Source organism: Nelumbo lutea, chromosome 1, assembly GCF_056320005.1.
Source record: "Nelumbo lutea isolate HS-2025 chromosome 1, American lotus-T2T, whole genome shotgun sequence".
Taxonomy (NCBI): domain Eukaryota; kingdom Viridiplantae; phylum Streptophyta; class Magnoliopsida; order Proteales; family Nelumbonaceae; genus Nelumbo; species Nelumbo lutea.
In genome coordinates, this window is record NC_142684.1 from 102,240,937 (window position 1) to 102,254,696 (window position 13,760).

Here is a 13,760-nt window from a genome sequence, read left to right on the forward strand (position 1 = left end):
ATTTGTTGTTCATGTGAGGATGTCATCATGGGGAGTCGTTTGGTTACTTGAGAATGATTTTAGAAATACAATGAAAGGATGAACCTAAATGTCTATTTTTGAAAGATTAGGGTATTCATGTGTTGCAATTAAAAGTTTAGGGTACCTATTTGTCACTATCCCCACAGTACATGATACCTATCTATAAGTTATCCTATAAAATTTATATCTTAAAATCAATAAATATTATATTATAATTGTATATGAAATTTAATGGATTGGGATGGAGACATGGAGTCGAATCTAAATCTAATCTAAATACAACCTAATTACATAAAGGCCCATATGCTTTTCGGTAGGTTATTTACCCAGGTAAATGTAATTACCCGAGTAAATGTTTCTCAAGAAAAACTTACCCGGATAAGTACATTTGCCCATGTTCTTTTATTTCCTATGTAAATAAGGCAATGACCATTTTAGCTATAAAAATCCATTATTAAAAGGGGCATTTTTGTCCCATTCAAGTGTTGATAATTTTCCTCTGGGTGGGAAAATTATTTACCCACCTAGAAAAATAAATTTTCCCTGATTCTCACATAAATCTAAAAAAGATTCCAATATAATATGGGAAAGATTTGATATTTTAAAAACTTTTGACCAATCAATTAGAATTATAAATTGGTAGCCAATTAAGTGTTACTTATCAAAATTCAAGGCTGTATTTTGATTGGTCAAAACTCTTCCCATACCATGTCATCCCCGCATCATAGTTTTAAAGAACATAAGATTCTGGTATAGTTAGTTACGTGTTTTGCAAATACTGCTGTCGTGAGTACAAGAGAGGAGGAAAAAGTCATTTCGATATTTGTATTTGAGGGGAAGAGAGAGTTAATTGGTTTACCGGTTACCCTCTCAAGTCTCAACCGGTTCAGTGTGGTTTGGACCCGTCGAAATTTATTGACGAGTCCAAACGCATAGGATCCGTAGTGCCGAGCATAGAACCGTGCAGTGCGCTATACTATAACATCATCTTTTGCAACCGTTACCGGGAGGGAGGGGATTGCAGAGACAAAACCAGACGTTATATACGAAACATAATTTGCAGAACATATTGTTCTCTTGCGCTTTGTTGGCGCCGGAAAACCTTTTTCAGGTATTTCTCCAGCTCTGTCATCCCATTTTCCATTTTTTTCTTTAAATTTAATTCAACCAAATTCAAGGAGTAACCGCCGAAATCGTTTGCCAATTTGGGTGGAATGACGTCTCAAATAAAATTTATGCATATGCTACTTTTGGTTCGAAGATAGGGAGAGAAGAACTAAGGAATGCTATCCTCCAAACACTTTTTTAGGCAACACACTGGGTTCGATTTAATTTCACTAAATTTTCTGAAAATTTGATAAATGGGAACTCTTGCAGCCATGGTTAGATTTTAATAACTTCTTATGTCAAAATCAATGTTATAGTCCTCGAAGCAAAGTTCAGTAGGAAAGAGTGTTTTTTTCTGAGATTCGAGTCATCTTTGTTTCTTTGTAAAGTGTAAAACCTCAAAACTATCGGAATACTTAGATATTCGTTATTCATTTTTCATTTTGTTTATATCTGTAAACATGTCTCATTCATGTTGGATTAGAACTATTACGATCTCACAAGAACGTAACTAAAAATAAAAACTAGAGAAAATGGTGAGAACGGTGCACTTCGAGAGGGACGAACCTCCTAGATATTCCTGTTCAAGGGGGGAAGTCCTCCACAAGGGTTGTTCCTAAACAATACTCTTCTCCATTCTCAGCCATCAAACATCTACATATATGAGGGAAATGGTGCAAGCTGAAATATCTTTATTATAATAAACTTCCTAATATACCTTTAGAATCTATTTAGTTCCTCAACTAAAACAATAAACGCAGAAACCAAAAATTTTAACTACGTGATGGAAACATTACGCCCTCCTTGAAATCAATCTTACCCTCAAGATCAAAGCTCCATTAGGATCCCAAATTTTATAATTTTATTGTCTCTTTCTATGGTTGACAGATCAAACAAATTGATCTTTTTGTGAACTACTTTTTTTTTTTTTTTTGATAGGTCTTCTTGTGAACTACCATTCCACTAAATATGATTGTTGTAAGACCATAGAGAGATGTTACATGTTTCTCTTCAGGCTCTCCAATGATAATTGAATAAGGAAAATCCATCTTCTCAACCTACTAAAAGAATTTATGCTGAGCAAAACGTTCCTCAAAACTATAGAAAACATCATCATTAATTGCCATGGTCATTCCATAGATGCTGAAGCTTTTTTCCACCATGAAGACTGAAACTATTACCTATTCGTTACAGATCTCAGAATATGGAATATGGTTTCTCTTTGCTCATGTTAACAACCTCTTGAACAGGCACTGGTGGGTTCATAACTTTGTAGTTGGTGCTCATGTTCTTCTTCATGGACCACTTCTTGGTGCAATTGGTAAAATCTCAGTCTGAAAAGCATAAGAATGTGGATATGAGAATAGCTATTTCATGTAAGAAGATACTGAAGCTTAGGTCTGTATCCAGTCTTCCCCTCTCAAGTTCCCCGATAGCTGGACCTACATTGAGAGATGGCCTTTAGCTCATATTCTTCTATCTTTTGCATCTGTTAACTCCTATTATTGTTTTCTTTCTTGAAAAATGGATGACTTTTGTGAGATCTCTTCAGAGTTTGCCATAATTAATTACAGTCTTCCTTGAGAGCACAAAGCTCTACATCCATCTTTGCTTCGAGAGTTTGTATTTCTTTTTCAACGGGAAAATTCCCGATTAGTACCTTGTACTTTGGGCCTAGTGCCACTTTGGTTCCTGAACTTTCAAAACGTGTCAATTCAGTACCTACCGTTAACCAACCGTTAAGTTGCATTTGAAAAAGACACAAATGCCCTTCGAGTGTCATCTAATTTTCTTTATCAACTATCCAAACATTGACAAAAAATTAACAATCCCAAACCCTTGCTTCTTCTATTCAAGAAAGTTGGGGTCACGTCTTAGTGGGCATTCTGGACCCCAACGTTCTTGAATAAAAGAGGCAAGGATTTAGGACTGTTAATTTTTTTTTACCAATGTTTGGATGGTTGATAAAGAAAATTAGATGACACTCAAAGGGCATCTGTGTCCTTTTCAAAGGCATTTAACGTCTGATTAATGATAGGTACTGGATTGACACGTTTTGAAAATTCGGGTACTGAATTATTGCATTTTAAAGTTCGGGGACCGAAGTGGCACTAGGCCCAAAGTACAGGGTACTAATTGGGAATTTTCCCTTTTTCAACTATTTTAAATTGTGTCTCATTTTCATCAATTTCTATGACTTAAAAAACCTAACTTTGATACCAAATTTAGGACCCTGCATGCTTGTAACTAAATAATAAAATAAAATAGAAAAAATAGAAAATTCATAAAAAAAAAAGAAAAAGGGTGAGAAAAATCCACTTACAATGTGGATGGACCTCCTAGGTTTTCCTCTTCGAGGGGCAAATCCTTTATAAGAGTAACTGCTCCTTGTTAGAAGTCTTTTATTATTTTGTGTTTGGTCGACAGGGTTATACGTCTTTTATTCCTTATTTTCTTTCTTTACTTAAAAACAGGGTTATAATTGTAATTTATCTTTCTATTAGTGAATTTATTAAAGAGTGTGCAGTTGAGATCAGTTGGAATGATCTCTCTTGCTCTTCAGCCCTAGTTTCTCCTCTATACTTTCTAGATATTTATTTCTGCACTCACCTAGGCTGTTTTCTGGGCATTTATCTGAATGTTTGAGACCATTTGCTAGGTCCGATCACACTCCTAAAACATAATTATTTTTTCCATTAACAAAAGGCATACATATCTACAATATATAAGAGCAATGGTACAAGGTGAAACCTAAGTTGCCTAACCAGCTAAGTTCATTCTAAAAAAGCCTCCTAATATATCTCAAGAACCTAATTAGTTCCTAAACTAAAGTAAAAAACATAGAAACTAAATGTTTTAGCTGCAGAATTGTAACAATAACCAATGTAAAAAATGTGATGGGTCACACAATTCTGTGAAATCATCAGGCTAGCAAGACAAGTTTGCAAAGTTCTTCATTGAATTGGGATGTTTACACACTCCTTTCTCATATCCATCTTCTTCACCTTGTTTTTTCCTGATTCTTTATTGTTTATTAGGATCAACAGTGTTTTCTCAACCATCTAAAGCAGTCAAATAACATGTATATTGATGTCATAGATGCTGAAGCTTGTTTTAGAATATCTGTTACTATATTGATGTCAGGTTGTGGGTTGAACTCGTGTGAATTGTTATTATATTTTTGCAGAGATGCTGAGTGGGGAAATCCCTTTCAACTTGCACTCCTTCAACTGCTTCCTTGTAGCTATGGTTTTAGGCAAGTTTTTAATTTGTAAGAAATCAAGGGTTGAAATGGCATCTTGCTTCCTGAAAGACATTTTTTAGAATTTATATTTTATAATTCCATTATTCTGATATTCAACTAATGCAGCATTGCCTTATTGTCAGCCTTTCTCTTATGGGCGCCTTGGGTAGGATCTATTATAGCTCCAAGTTCTAATTGCTATGTGATTGACAATACCAGTCACATTTATGATTTTGTATCCTTCAAAACCATATACTGTGATGTACAGATGGTAATTTATGGTTTGTTATCGCTTAGAGATCTGCCATAACATCTGATCTTTGACCTGCTTTTGGGAGTCTAGAAGAAAATATATGTGGTTAGACAGACAAGAAGACAAGCTTAAAGGATGGTTGCACTAATTTGATTTTAGATACTTTCCATATGCAATCCCTAGGCCTTATAGGACTTGCTGAGTAAATGTTCACACCCACCTTTATCTGCGTTGTTGGCAATTTGTAAACTGTTGGTAGGCCAAAGTCAGGGCTCCTTTAATTTCACACTGGTAACTCATTTCATCAGGGATTTGAATTTTCATTTTCACTGACATGTTTGTATTTGAGTTTTGATTGTCATCTTCAATGAAATTGTTTTCATCTAAACTGTGATTCAGACTAGTTGGATTGGGCATCCTTTTGAATATGATGGGAAGGTAACATCCTTATTTAATTTACTAGTCATGGATCAGAATTTGCATGCTGCCATTTTCTTGGTCATCCTGCACAAATGATTGATATGTCATGGCATTCTAACTGTGCAGGATTCTGATTTGGTTGTTAGATTCTGTAAAGATGTGGAAAGTAGATCACAGATGGTACTTCCATATTACTCTGTCTGCCTGTCTGTCTGTCTGATTTGGTTGTTGGTGACTTTTCTTGTCACCCACATCTGAAATTATTGGTGCATCACTGCATCCTTCTTAATCCTGAGGCATGCAGTAATTGTTCTATTTGATAATTTAGAACAACAAACTAATTCTTTAAATTGTGCAGGGGTATCTTGATTTTGGCCATTTTGACATTATCAACTACTTTGTAGCTGGTTCTGGGCATGTGAACTTTGTTCAAGTAAGTCCTGGTTTTTCCTGTGCAACATATATTGTAGTAACATTGCTATCCATATTTAGGGTTCAACTAAGTTCATCTATCCTCTCAATGTGTTTGGACAGCATGACAGCTATGAGTCACTTTACCTAGAGTCCAATAAACATAAAAACAATCAATTAAATTAAATTACTTGAGTTAAATCCAAATGACGCGCTTTAGTAGATATCTTAAGTAAGAGAATTATCATCACAGTTCATTAAACTCAAGATCAGCCATGTCAGTTTGATTTGCACAAGAGAGTATTCTCATTATGAATAATATACAATACACCTGGTCTGGTAATCCTCTTTGCCTCATTTTTTGTACTTGTTGGTTTGACTTGGACTTGCTCTTTCTTGACTTTGGTGATAAGCCCAACATTTCTTTGTTCTTTCATTTTATTCTATTGTAGATTGGTTTTCTTTGTTGGTCTAGCTTTCAGTCTTTCTGGGACTGGAAGTTCCTTTTAGAGAGCTCCTTGCTGACTTTGCAGTTCATTATATAAAAAAGGCCATTACCCAATTTTGGTCCCAGTTATCTGGGATCTTGGGAGGGGTAAATTGGGCACAGTCCTAACTTTTGGCACTTCTTTTTTTGCTCAAAGTGGCTGTCCTCAGACTTGAATCCACATTCTCATGCTTTCCAGCCCAAGATTTTGTCATCACACCAAGTAATGGTCCCTCTCAGTTCATGATGCCATTCCTCAGTTATTCTCAACTTGAGCTTGCTGACCTTAACCCTACCAAACCAGGACAATCAATCAGGATGATCTGCATATCTAGTCCTGGATTCTCTGCTTCTCCTTTATCTTCTTTCTATGCATGTATGCATTTCTTCCTAAATGATTGCAAACATAGAGATATAAGACACCTAAGGTTGCCATGCCCAACCATGAATTACATTAAGAAACTAGAAACTAGGTAGCTGTGAAAAGATGTTATGCTATTAAATTTTGGACATAATACCTTGATTTCATTGTTGATATTAGGATTTGTAACTTTGAGTTTTTTTGTTCCTTCTCAGTCTAACTCTGGGTTTGATTGAGATTTGGGATTTACAAGAGGCTTAAGGGATGTAGAGGTTGAAAATGTTATGAATCTGGTTCAGATATTAAATGGGGTGGTGTTGGATCCCTCTAAGAGGGATAAGAGACTGTGGACCCTAGCTTCTTCTGTGATCTTCTCTTGTGCTTCCTTCTTTAAGTCTTTATTACCTTCAACTAGTAATTCTGCGCAAAATTTTCCAGTAAAGGATGTTTGGGGTGAGCTGATTCCTCTAAGGATTGGAGCCTTTTGTTGGGAAGCCTTCCTGGAAAGGTGTAATACTTGTGACTTACTCCAAAAAAAGAGGCCTTTTTGGTGCTTGCCTCCGAGTTGGTGCATTCTTTGCAAGACTAATGATGAAAGCTCCTACAACTTATTAATTTCTTGCCCCCTTGCTGCTGTTATTTGGGACTGGTTTCTTTCCTTATTTGGTTACAGGTGGACCCCACTGCCAAATATTCAAAGTTTGTTTAGCTCTTCATTCCTTTGATGGCCAAAGAAAAGGGGAAGGATTATGTGGATGTATGTTAGCTTTGCTATTTGTTGGACTCTATGGGAGGAAAGGAATGCCAGAACTTTTTCTGAAAATGAAAGAAGTAAAGAAACTCTTATCGAAGTAATAACAGTTAAAGTGGTGAACTGGATAAAATCCTTGGACCTGCTTGATGATGTTTCTATGGATATGTCTCTGAATAGATGGATGGAGGTGGCTAATTCTTCTCCTGCTTTCTCTCCTGTTTGTCCTGTGTGGTCACCATCAGGCTGTGGCTTTATGAAGTTAAATTTTGATAGTAGTGGTGAGGGAAATCCAGGTCCATTAAGTGTAGGAAGGGTCTTCATAGATGAGGATGGAAAGGTGCTTGCAATGTATTCAGGTCCCATTGGGGTTGGGGTTTGACTTTCAGATATAGTTTTTTCATCGAAATTCAGTCTATGTATGTTCTGACTTAAAGCTAAGGTCTGTGCTGTACTGGGGGGTATAAGGAAGACTAAGGAACTGAATTTACAAAAGTTAGTTGTTGAAAGGGACTCAAAGCTGGTGTTAAGCTGGTTACATAAGGAAAGTGGACTGTGGAAATTTGCTAGTGAGAGGAGGGAGATTAAATGACTAACTAGGGTGTTGGGAATCCAATTTCAGTGGGTTAAGAGAACAGCAAATGCATTTGCAGATGCTTTGGAAAAGCAGGGGGTGGGAAGGGATCAAATGTTTTGGGCTGTTTTGTAAGTTTTTTCTTTGTTCCTCTTGGAGAGAGTTAAGCCTTTTTATCTCTCTCTGGAGTGCTGTAACTAAAATTTTTTATTAATCTAATGATTTCTTGTTATTGATAAAAAAAAGATATTAGGATTTGTAATGTAATATTTGCACATTTTAATGAAAATGTCTTTCTCTTGGACATAAATATTGCTTAAAAGAATTAAGGGTGGGGCCCACCCAGGAGGTAGGTGTCAGAATACTCCCTCTCCAAAAAAAACTGTATTGGGAACCTATTCTAAAGAATTTTCATATTGAGGATCCGCTCATTTTTTCTCTCAATCCACCTAGAAAGTTGACAGGTGAACCTGGACTCTCAACCCAAACCGGAGCGACTCGGCTTCGTTGGGCAGCTTCTCTCAGGGTGGGAGTCCCGAAAGGGGAAAGAATGGGCCACCAGTATTGGAAGGGCCCAATTGAGTTACTCAACCCAAAAATCTTGAGAATGATCCAATGGGAATGGAGGACACAAATAATCTTTTGAGCCCTCTCATGAAAAAATCAAGGAAGGAGAGAGCTCAGGCAGCAAAGCTCCGACACAGAAAAGAAATGAGGAAGGAAGCTAACAGAAGAAGACGACAGGGAAAAAAATCATCCTTGACTCCATAGCAAGCCCCATAGCAGAAACACCCAAATCATGGATGGGTAATGGAAATCAGCAAAGCAGTATAGAGATAAAGGAGAACTCGACTTCACAAAAACAACTCAAAGAGGTCTCAAATTTGGGACCTGGGGGAGCAGAAGGAGATAGAACTCAGGAGGAGAGAAATATGCAGAGGGTAGTATTTCAACGGAGGAGAAAAATAGGCGGTTGGAGTCTTCCTCCATCTGGGTAATGTTGAAAATGCTGGGTTTGGGTAAGTTCCTGGGCGTTTTGATGGAAGGAATGGAATTAGAAACCATAGAATACTTAGAGGGGATTGAGTGAAGGTTTTTAGAGGAGAAAGGAAAAAGAAATGCAAAAGCAGGAGGAGGACAGGGGACGAATAGTAAAGTAACACAGCAGTTCTCATGGGGTTTGGTTGTAGGGGGAGCCAAAGGAGAAGGCTATGGGAAGGAGGGGAGGAAACAACAGGAGAACTTTTCTTCAGTTTTAGATGGATTTAAACTTCCTGTCATCGAATGTAAGGGGGTTAGGGTCCAGTAGAAGGAGAGTGGTGGTGAGTGAGGCTTTAAAAAGGTGGAAGGCAGGGGTGGTTCTCTTGCAAGAATAAAAAATCGAAAAAATCAGTGCTCATATAATTCGAAGTGTTTGGGTGGAAGGGCAAGTGAGATGGGTGGGGAAGCCTGCAATGGGAAGTGCGGGGGGGGGGGATTCTAACATTATGGGATTATACATTGCCAAATTACTAATGTATATGGCCCTAATGCTGATAGGGAAAGACGGCTCTTCTGGGAGGAACTGGCTGAGATGAGAGGAAGTTCGACATCGCCATGGATAATTGGGGGTGATTTTAATGTTTCCAGGTTTATTGAAGAAAACAAAGGTGCTCAATGTAGAACTAGGGCAATGCGGGACTTTTCAGACTTTATAAACAGATTTGAGTTGGTAGATTTACCTCTCTTAGGTGCAAAATTTACTTGGTCCAACAATCAAGAAGACCCAATTCTGGTAAAATTGGACAGATTCCTAATCTCAGCTGAGTGGGAGGATTGTTTTCCAGGCTCAAAACTAGAAGCTCTACCACTTCCACTATCAGATCACTGCCCTATTCAGCTGACCTCTTGCAGAAAAATCACTAAACATGCTCCTTTTAGACTTGACAATAGTTGGCTTGAAGAGGACGAGCTAAGGAATTTAATTGCAGAGAAGTGGAATGAAGTGCATGTGGAGGGTACAGGTTCTTATGTGCTGGCCAAAAAACTAGGGGCAATCAAGGCTGTCATAAAAAATTGATGAACAGGAAAAGCTACTTTAACTAAGCAAAAAAAGTCTGAATGCCTGGAGCTGATCAAGGAGTTAGATAATCTAGAAGAACAAAGAGTGCTTTCTGAAGAAGAGAGAAGAAAAAGAGATGAAGCAAAGATCATCTTTGACAAATTAGCTTACAAGGATGAAATAAGTTGGCGGCAGAAAGCAAAAGTGAAGTGGCTAAAGGCAGGAGACAAAAACTCCAAATTTTTCCATAGGATGGCGAATGCACTATACAGAATAAATAACATTAACAGGTTGGAATTCGATGATCAGGTAGGGGAGCAGCTGAGGGAAATTCAGAATATTGCCACAAATTTTTACAAATCTCTTTTTTTGGAGCCTTGGAAGAGTCGTCTTCTGCCAGAAGGGATACAGTTTAAAACTTTAAATGAAGTTCAAAAAGAGGATTTAGAAAAACCTTTTTCGGAAGAAGCAATTTGGGAAGCGATTGAAAAGATGGACCGGGATAAATCCCCAGGGCCTGATGGATTAACTAATCTGTTCTATAAGAAATGCTGGAATGTTATTAAGGCTGATGTGTTAAAGGCGTTTCAAGAGTTTCATGATTCTGCTTCTTTGGTGAGAAGTTTAAATGCTACCTTCATTACCTTGATACCTAAGGTGGAAGGGGCAGTAAACCTCAAAGAGTTTAGACAAATAAGCCTGCTGAATAGCTTCTATAAGCTTCTTGCGAAAGTGCTGGCCGAAAGATTAAAGAAGAATTTAGGAAGTGTAATTTCCGAAAACTAGTTTTCTTTCATTGGGTGAAGACAAATCCTGGACAGTGCTCTAATTGCTAATGAAGTGATTGATTCAAGACTGAGGGCAGGAAAACCAGGAATTCTATGCAAGGTGGATCTTGAAAAAGCATATGATCACGTTAATTGGAGATGCCTAAACTTCATTCTTGAGAAAATGAATTTCAGCCAGAAATTGAGAAACTGGATGAAGGTATGTTTTTCTTCATCAAAATTTTCTGTTATAATTAATGGAAACTCATCTGGCTTCTTCAAAAGTTCAAGAGGCATTCACCAAGGAGATCCCTTGTCACCTCTGATTTTCCTTTGTGTAATGGAAGTCCTGACCCAATTCATCAATTGTGCAGGACAAGCTGGTAAGCTGGTCTTTGGGAGGGCTTTGAAATTAAGCCTGGGGGTGAAAAGGTCAATGTGCTCCACTTTTCCGATGACACCTTGTGTTTCACTGATGCTTCTTTTGCTCAATTAGAAACACTAGTGGGGATTTTTTCTTGGTTTGAAGTGGCAACAGGACTAAAGTTGAACATGGGAAAATCTGCTTTGATTCCAGTAGGCAGAATTGAAGACATTATGATGTGGGCAGATGCTCTGGGTTGTAAAGTAAACAAGCTGCGAACTACCTACCTTGGCCTTCCATTGGGTGCAAAGTGTTATTCTAAAGCAATATGGGAGCCAGTGTTGGAGAGACTTGAGAGGAAACTCACTTCCTGGAAGGAAAAATACCTTTCAAAAGGGGGACGAGTTACCTTGATTAAAAGCACTCTTGCAAACCTGCCAACTTATTTTCTATCTCTCTTACCCATTCCTAGGATAATAGCAAAGAGAATTGAAAAATTACAGAGAGATTTTTTATGGAAAGAGTGGGAAGATGAAAAAAAGATCCACATGATTGCGTGGGATCAGATCTGTACCCCTCGGAATTCAGGTGTTTTGGGACTGAGAAGAATCAAAACCTTGAACACAGCCTTATTGGGTAAGTGGATCTGGAGACTTGGAGTGGAAGAAAATAGTTGGTGGAGGAATCTCATTGCATCCAAATATGGTCTTCATACCGGGGGGGGGGGGCAACTGCTCTCAACTTGCCTTCATATGGATGCTCGATATGGAAAGCTATTTTGAAAACTCTTCCTAATGTCCTAAAAGGGGTGAGTTTCAAGTTAGGTAATGGGGGAAGAATCCGCTTCTGGAAGGATAAGTGGCTTGCCAAGGTCCCTCTGGAAGAGAAATTTCCTATGCTCTTCTCAGTGGCTGAGGATAAAGAGGCAATGGTTGCCAACTCTTTTGAATTAGTCCAAGGTAAAGTGATATGGAAGCCTAAGTCCGAAGAGATTTCCATGAGTGGGAGGAGGTGGATGAAGTTGTGGATCTGCTAAGTAGCTTAGATACATTCTCTTTTAAGCCCCACTCAGAAGACCAATGGATCTGGAACTGGACTGCTGATGGAAAGCTCTCAGTTAGTTTGTTTGCTGATGGTCTGACCATTAGAAGGGCAAGTGAGTTCCCCTGTAAACAGATTTGGAACCCTCATTCCCCCTCCAAAATCAATATCTTGATGTGGGCCTCAACATGCCTAACCAGAAGCAACCTAACAAGAAGAGGTGTCAGCCTGGATGACATAAGCTGTGGGGTATGTGGTCTTGAAGAGGAATTCATTGATCATCTCTGTATTCATTGCAAGCTCGCTTGGACTATTTGGTCCCAATTCTTGGATGCTGCTGGTGTTTGTTGGGTAATGCCGGGTACAGTGAAGGATCTGCTTCATAGTTGGCACCTTCCAGGTCTCTCAAAAAAAGGCAAATACATATGGATAGCCTTACCAGCAGCAGTAATCAGTACTATATGGTCTGAGAGGAATGACAGAGTCTTCAGAAAAGAGAAGAAAGATCCAGAGGTGTTAGTCCAGTGTATTATGGCCAGACTTGCTTCCTGGCTTTCTATCATCCCTGAATTCTGTAATCAGAACTTGTTTAGGATGCTTAGCTCAGTTAGTCTGTGGGAGTTATGGGCATACCCTTTGGGGGCGAACTGGCTTGTGGTTTCCCCCATTGTTGTATGTTTATCTATTCATCATAAATAAACTATACTTTACCTCTTTTTTAAAAAAATAATTCCTTGTTTTCTTTGTTTATATGAGTCATTATTTAGTGTGCAGTCTTGACATCTTACTGCATTTAACCTTCTATGCAAACCCAGGAATTTTACAATGGGGACCTGATGAATTGTGAGCAAAGCTTTGATAAAAAGGGGCGTACTGCTCAGGTCTGAGGTGTTGTGGTTTTTCTGTATTGAAATGAAATTTAATATTGTCGAAGTGTTCTATATGACCTTCAAAGTTGTAGGGTAGTTTCCTTTTTTTTTAGTTAAGGTAGGGTAGTTTCCTTAAACATTCCTTTTATGTTCTTGCAGGTAAATATTGTATGTGGAAATTGTTTAAATGGTGGATGTAAAGGTGTGTAAGCTTTTCTTCTTGTTCTTGGTTTACTCTTAAATTTCTCTACTTGAGAAGAAAATATTTTTGTATTGATCATCGACTGGTTCATTATGACTTTTAAAACACAGTACCATCTTTTTAAGTTCTTTTTGCTTACTAACCCGAATAATACTTCTTTTTGAGAAGGTAACTGAATTTATTTTGTATATGGTAAACAGTAAGTACATGAGAGCAAGGATTAAAATATCAATATGAATGCCCAGATATATATCATATATCGGTGTACCCTGATATACTTGGATACACTAATACAAGGGTTTTTTAAAAGCTTTAAAACTTTAAAGTAATAGGTGGGGACCCTCTAATACTTATAAAATTTAGAAAGTAAACCGAAAAGGTTGGGTTGACTGAGGCCAACCAAAACTGATCAACAAGGAGGGGAAACTGATCTCAAATTTACATTTTGCTTGACATCAGTTTAATCAGTTTTAGTTAAACTAAACCAAAATCGATGCCTGCAACTTAAAAGGTCGATCATAAATAAGTGGCCCTAGCCTCTACCTATATTCTCCCTACACTTGACCATTTTCATTTGGCCAGTTGCAGTGTTAGTCACTATTTTCATCTATGTTATCTCTTCAATCTTCTCTCCTAATCCCATAAAGTCACAATTAGCTTTTACCTTTTGTTAGTAGCTGTTAGAGTGAGCCGAATAAGGGTAATTTAGTAATCTTATGTCAGTTAAGTACTTTGCTTATGTGGCTGTTTTATTAGAGTACTCTGCCCCACACTTAAGTGAGGGCAGTTTAGTCTTTGTAAGTGTAATTAGAACCTAATAAACACAAGGGGGTCGACTGAATGGGAG

At 37.9% G+C, this 13,760-nt stretch overlaps 1 protein-coding gene across 3 annotated transcripts in view; it reads left to right on the forward strand.

The window, feature by feature from the left end:
- The first annotated feature begins 1,063 nt into the window (after positions 1-1,063).
- LOC148876473 (G-protein coupled receptor) overlaps positions 1,064-13,760 on the forward strand; it is a 58,620-nt gene continuing 45,923 nt past the window's right edge. Inside the window, exons 1-9 of one of the 3 annotated variants that reach the window (XM_088966939.1) lie at positions 1,064-1,132; positions 2,379-2,449; positions 4,316-4,384; positions 4,516-4,607; positions 5,025-5,063; positions 5,172-5,225; positions 5,404-5,478; positions 12,658-12,723; positions 12,871-12,913. In XM_088966939.1, coding sequence (XP_088823065.1) covers positions 4,318-4,384; positions 4,516-4,607; positions 5,025-5,063; positions 5,172-5,225; positions 5,404-5,478; positions 12,658-12,723; positions 12,871-12,913 — 436 coding nt within the window. In that variant the 5' untranslated portion in view covers positions 1,064-1,132; positions 2,379-2,449; positions 4,316-4,317. Of the gene's footprint in view, positions 1,133-2,378; positions 2,450-4,315; positions 4,400-4,515; positions 4,608-5,024; positions 5,064-5,171; positions 5,226-5,403; positions 5,479-12,657; positions 12,724-12,870; positions 12,914-13,760 lie in introns of all 3 variants that reach the window. The other 2 variants (XM_088966937.1, XM_088966938.1) reach the window with 2 other exon arrangements.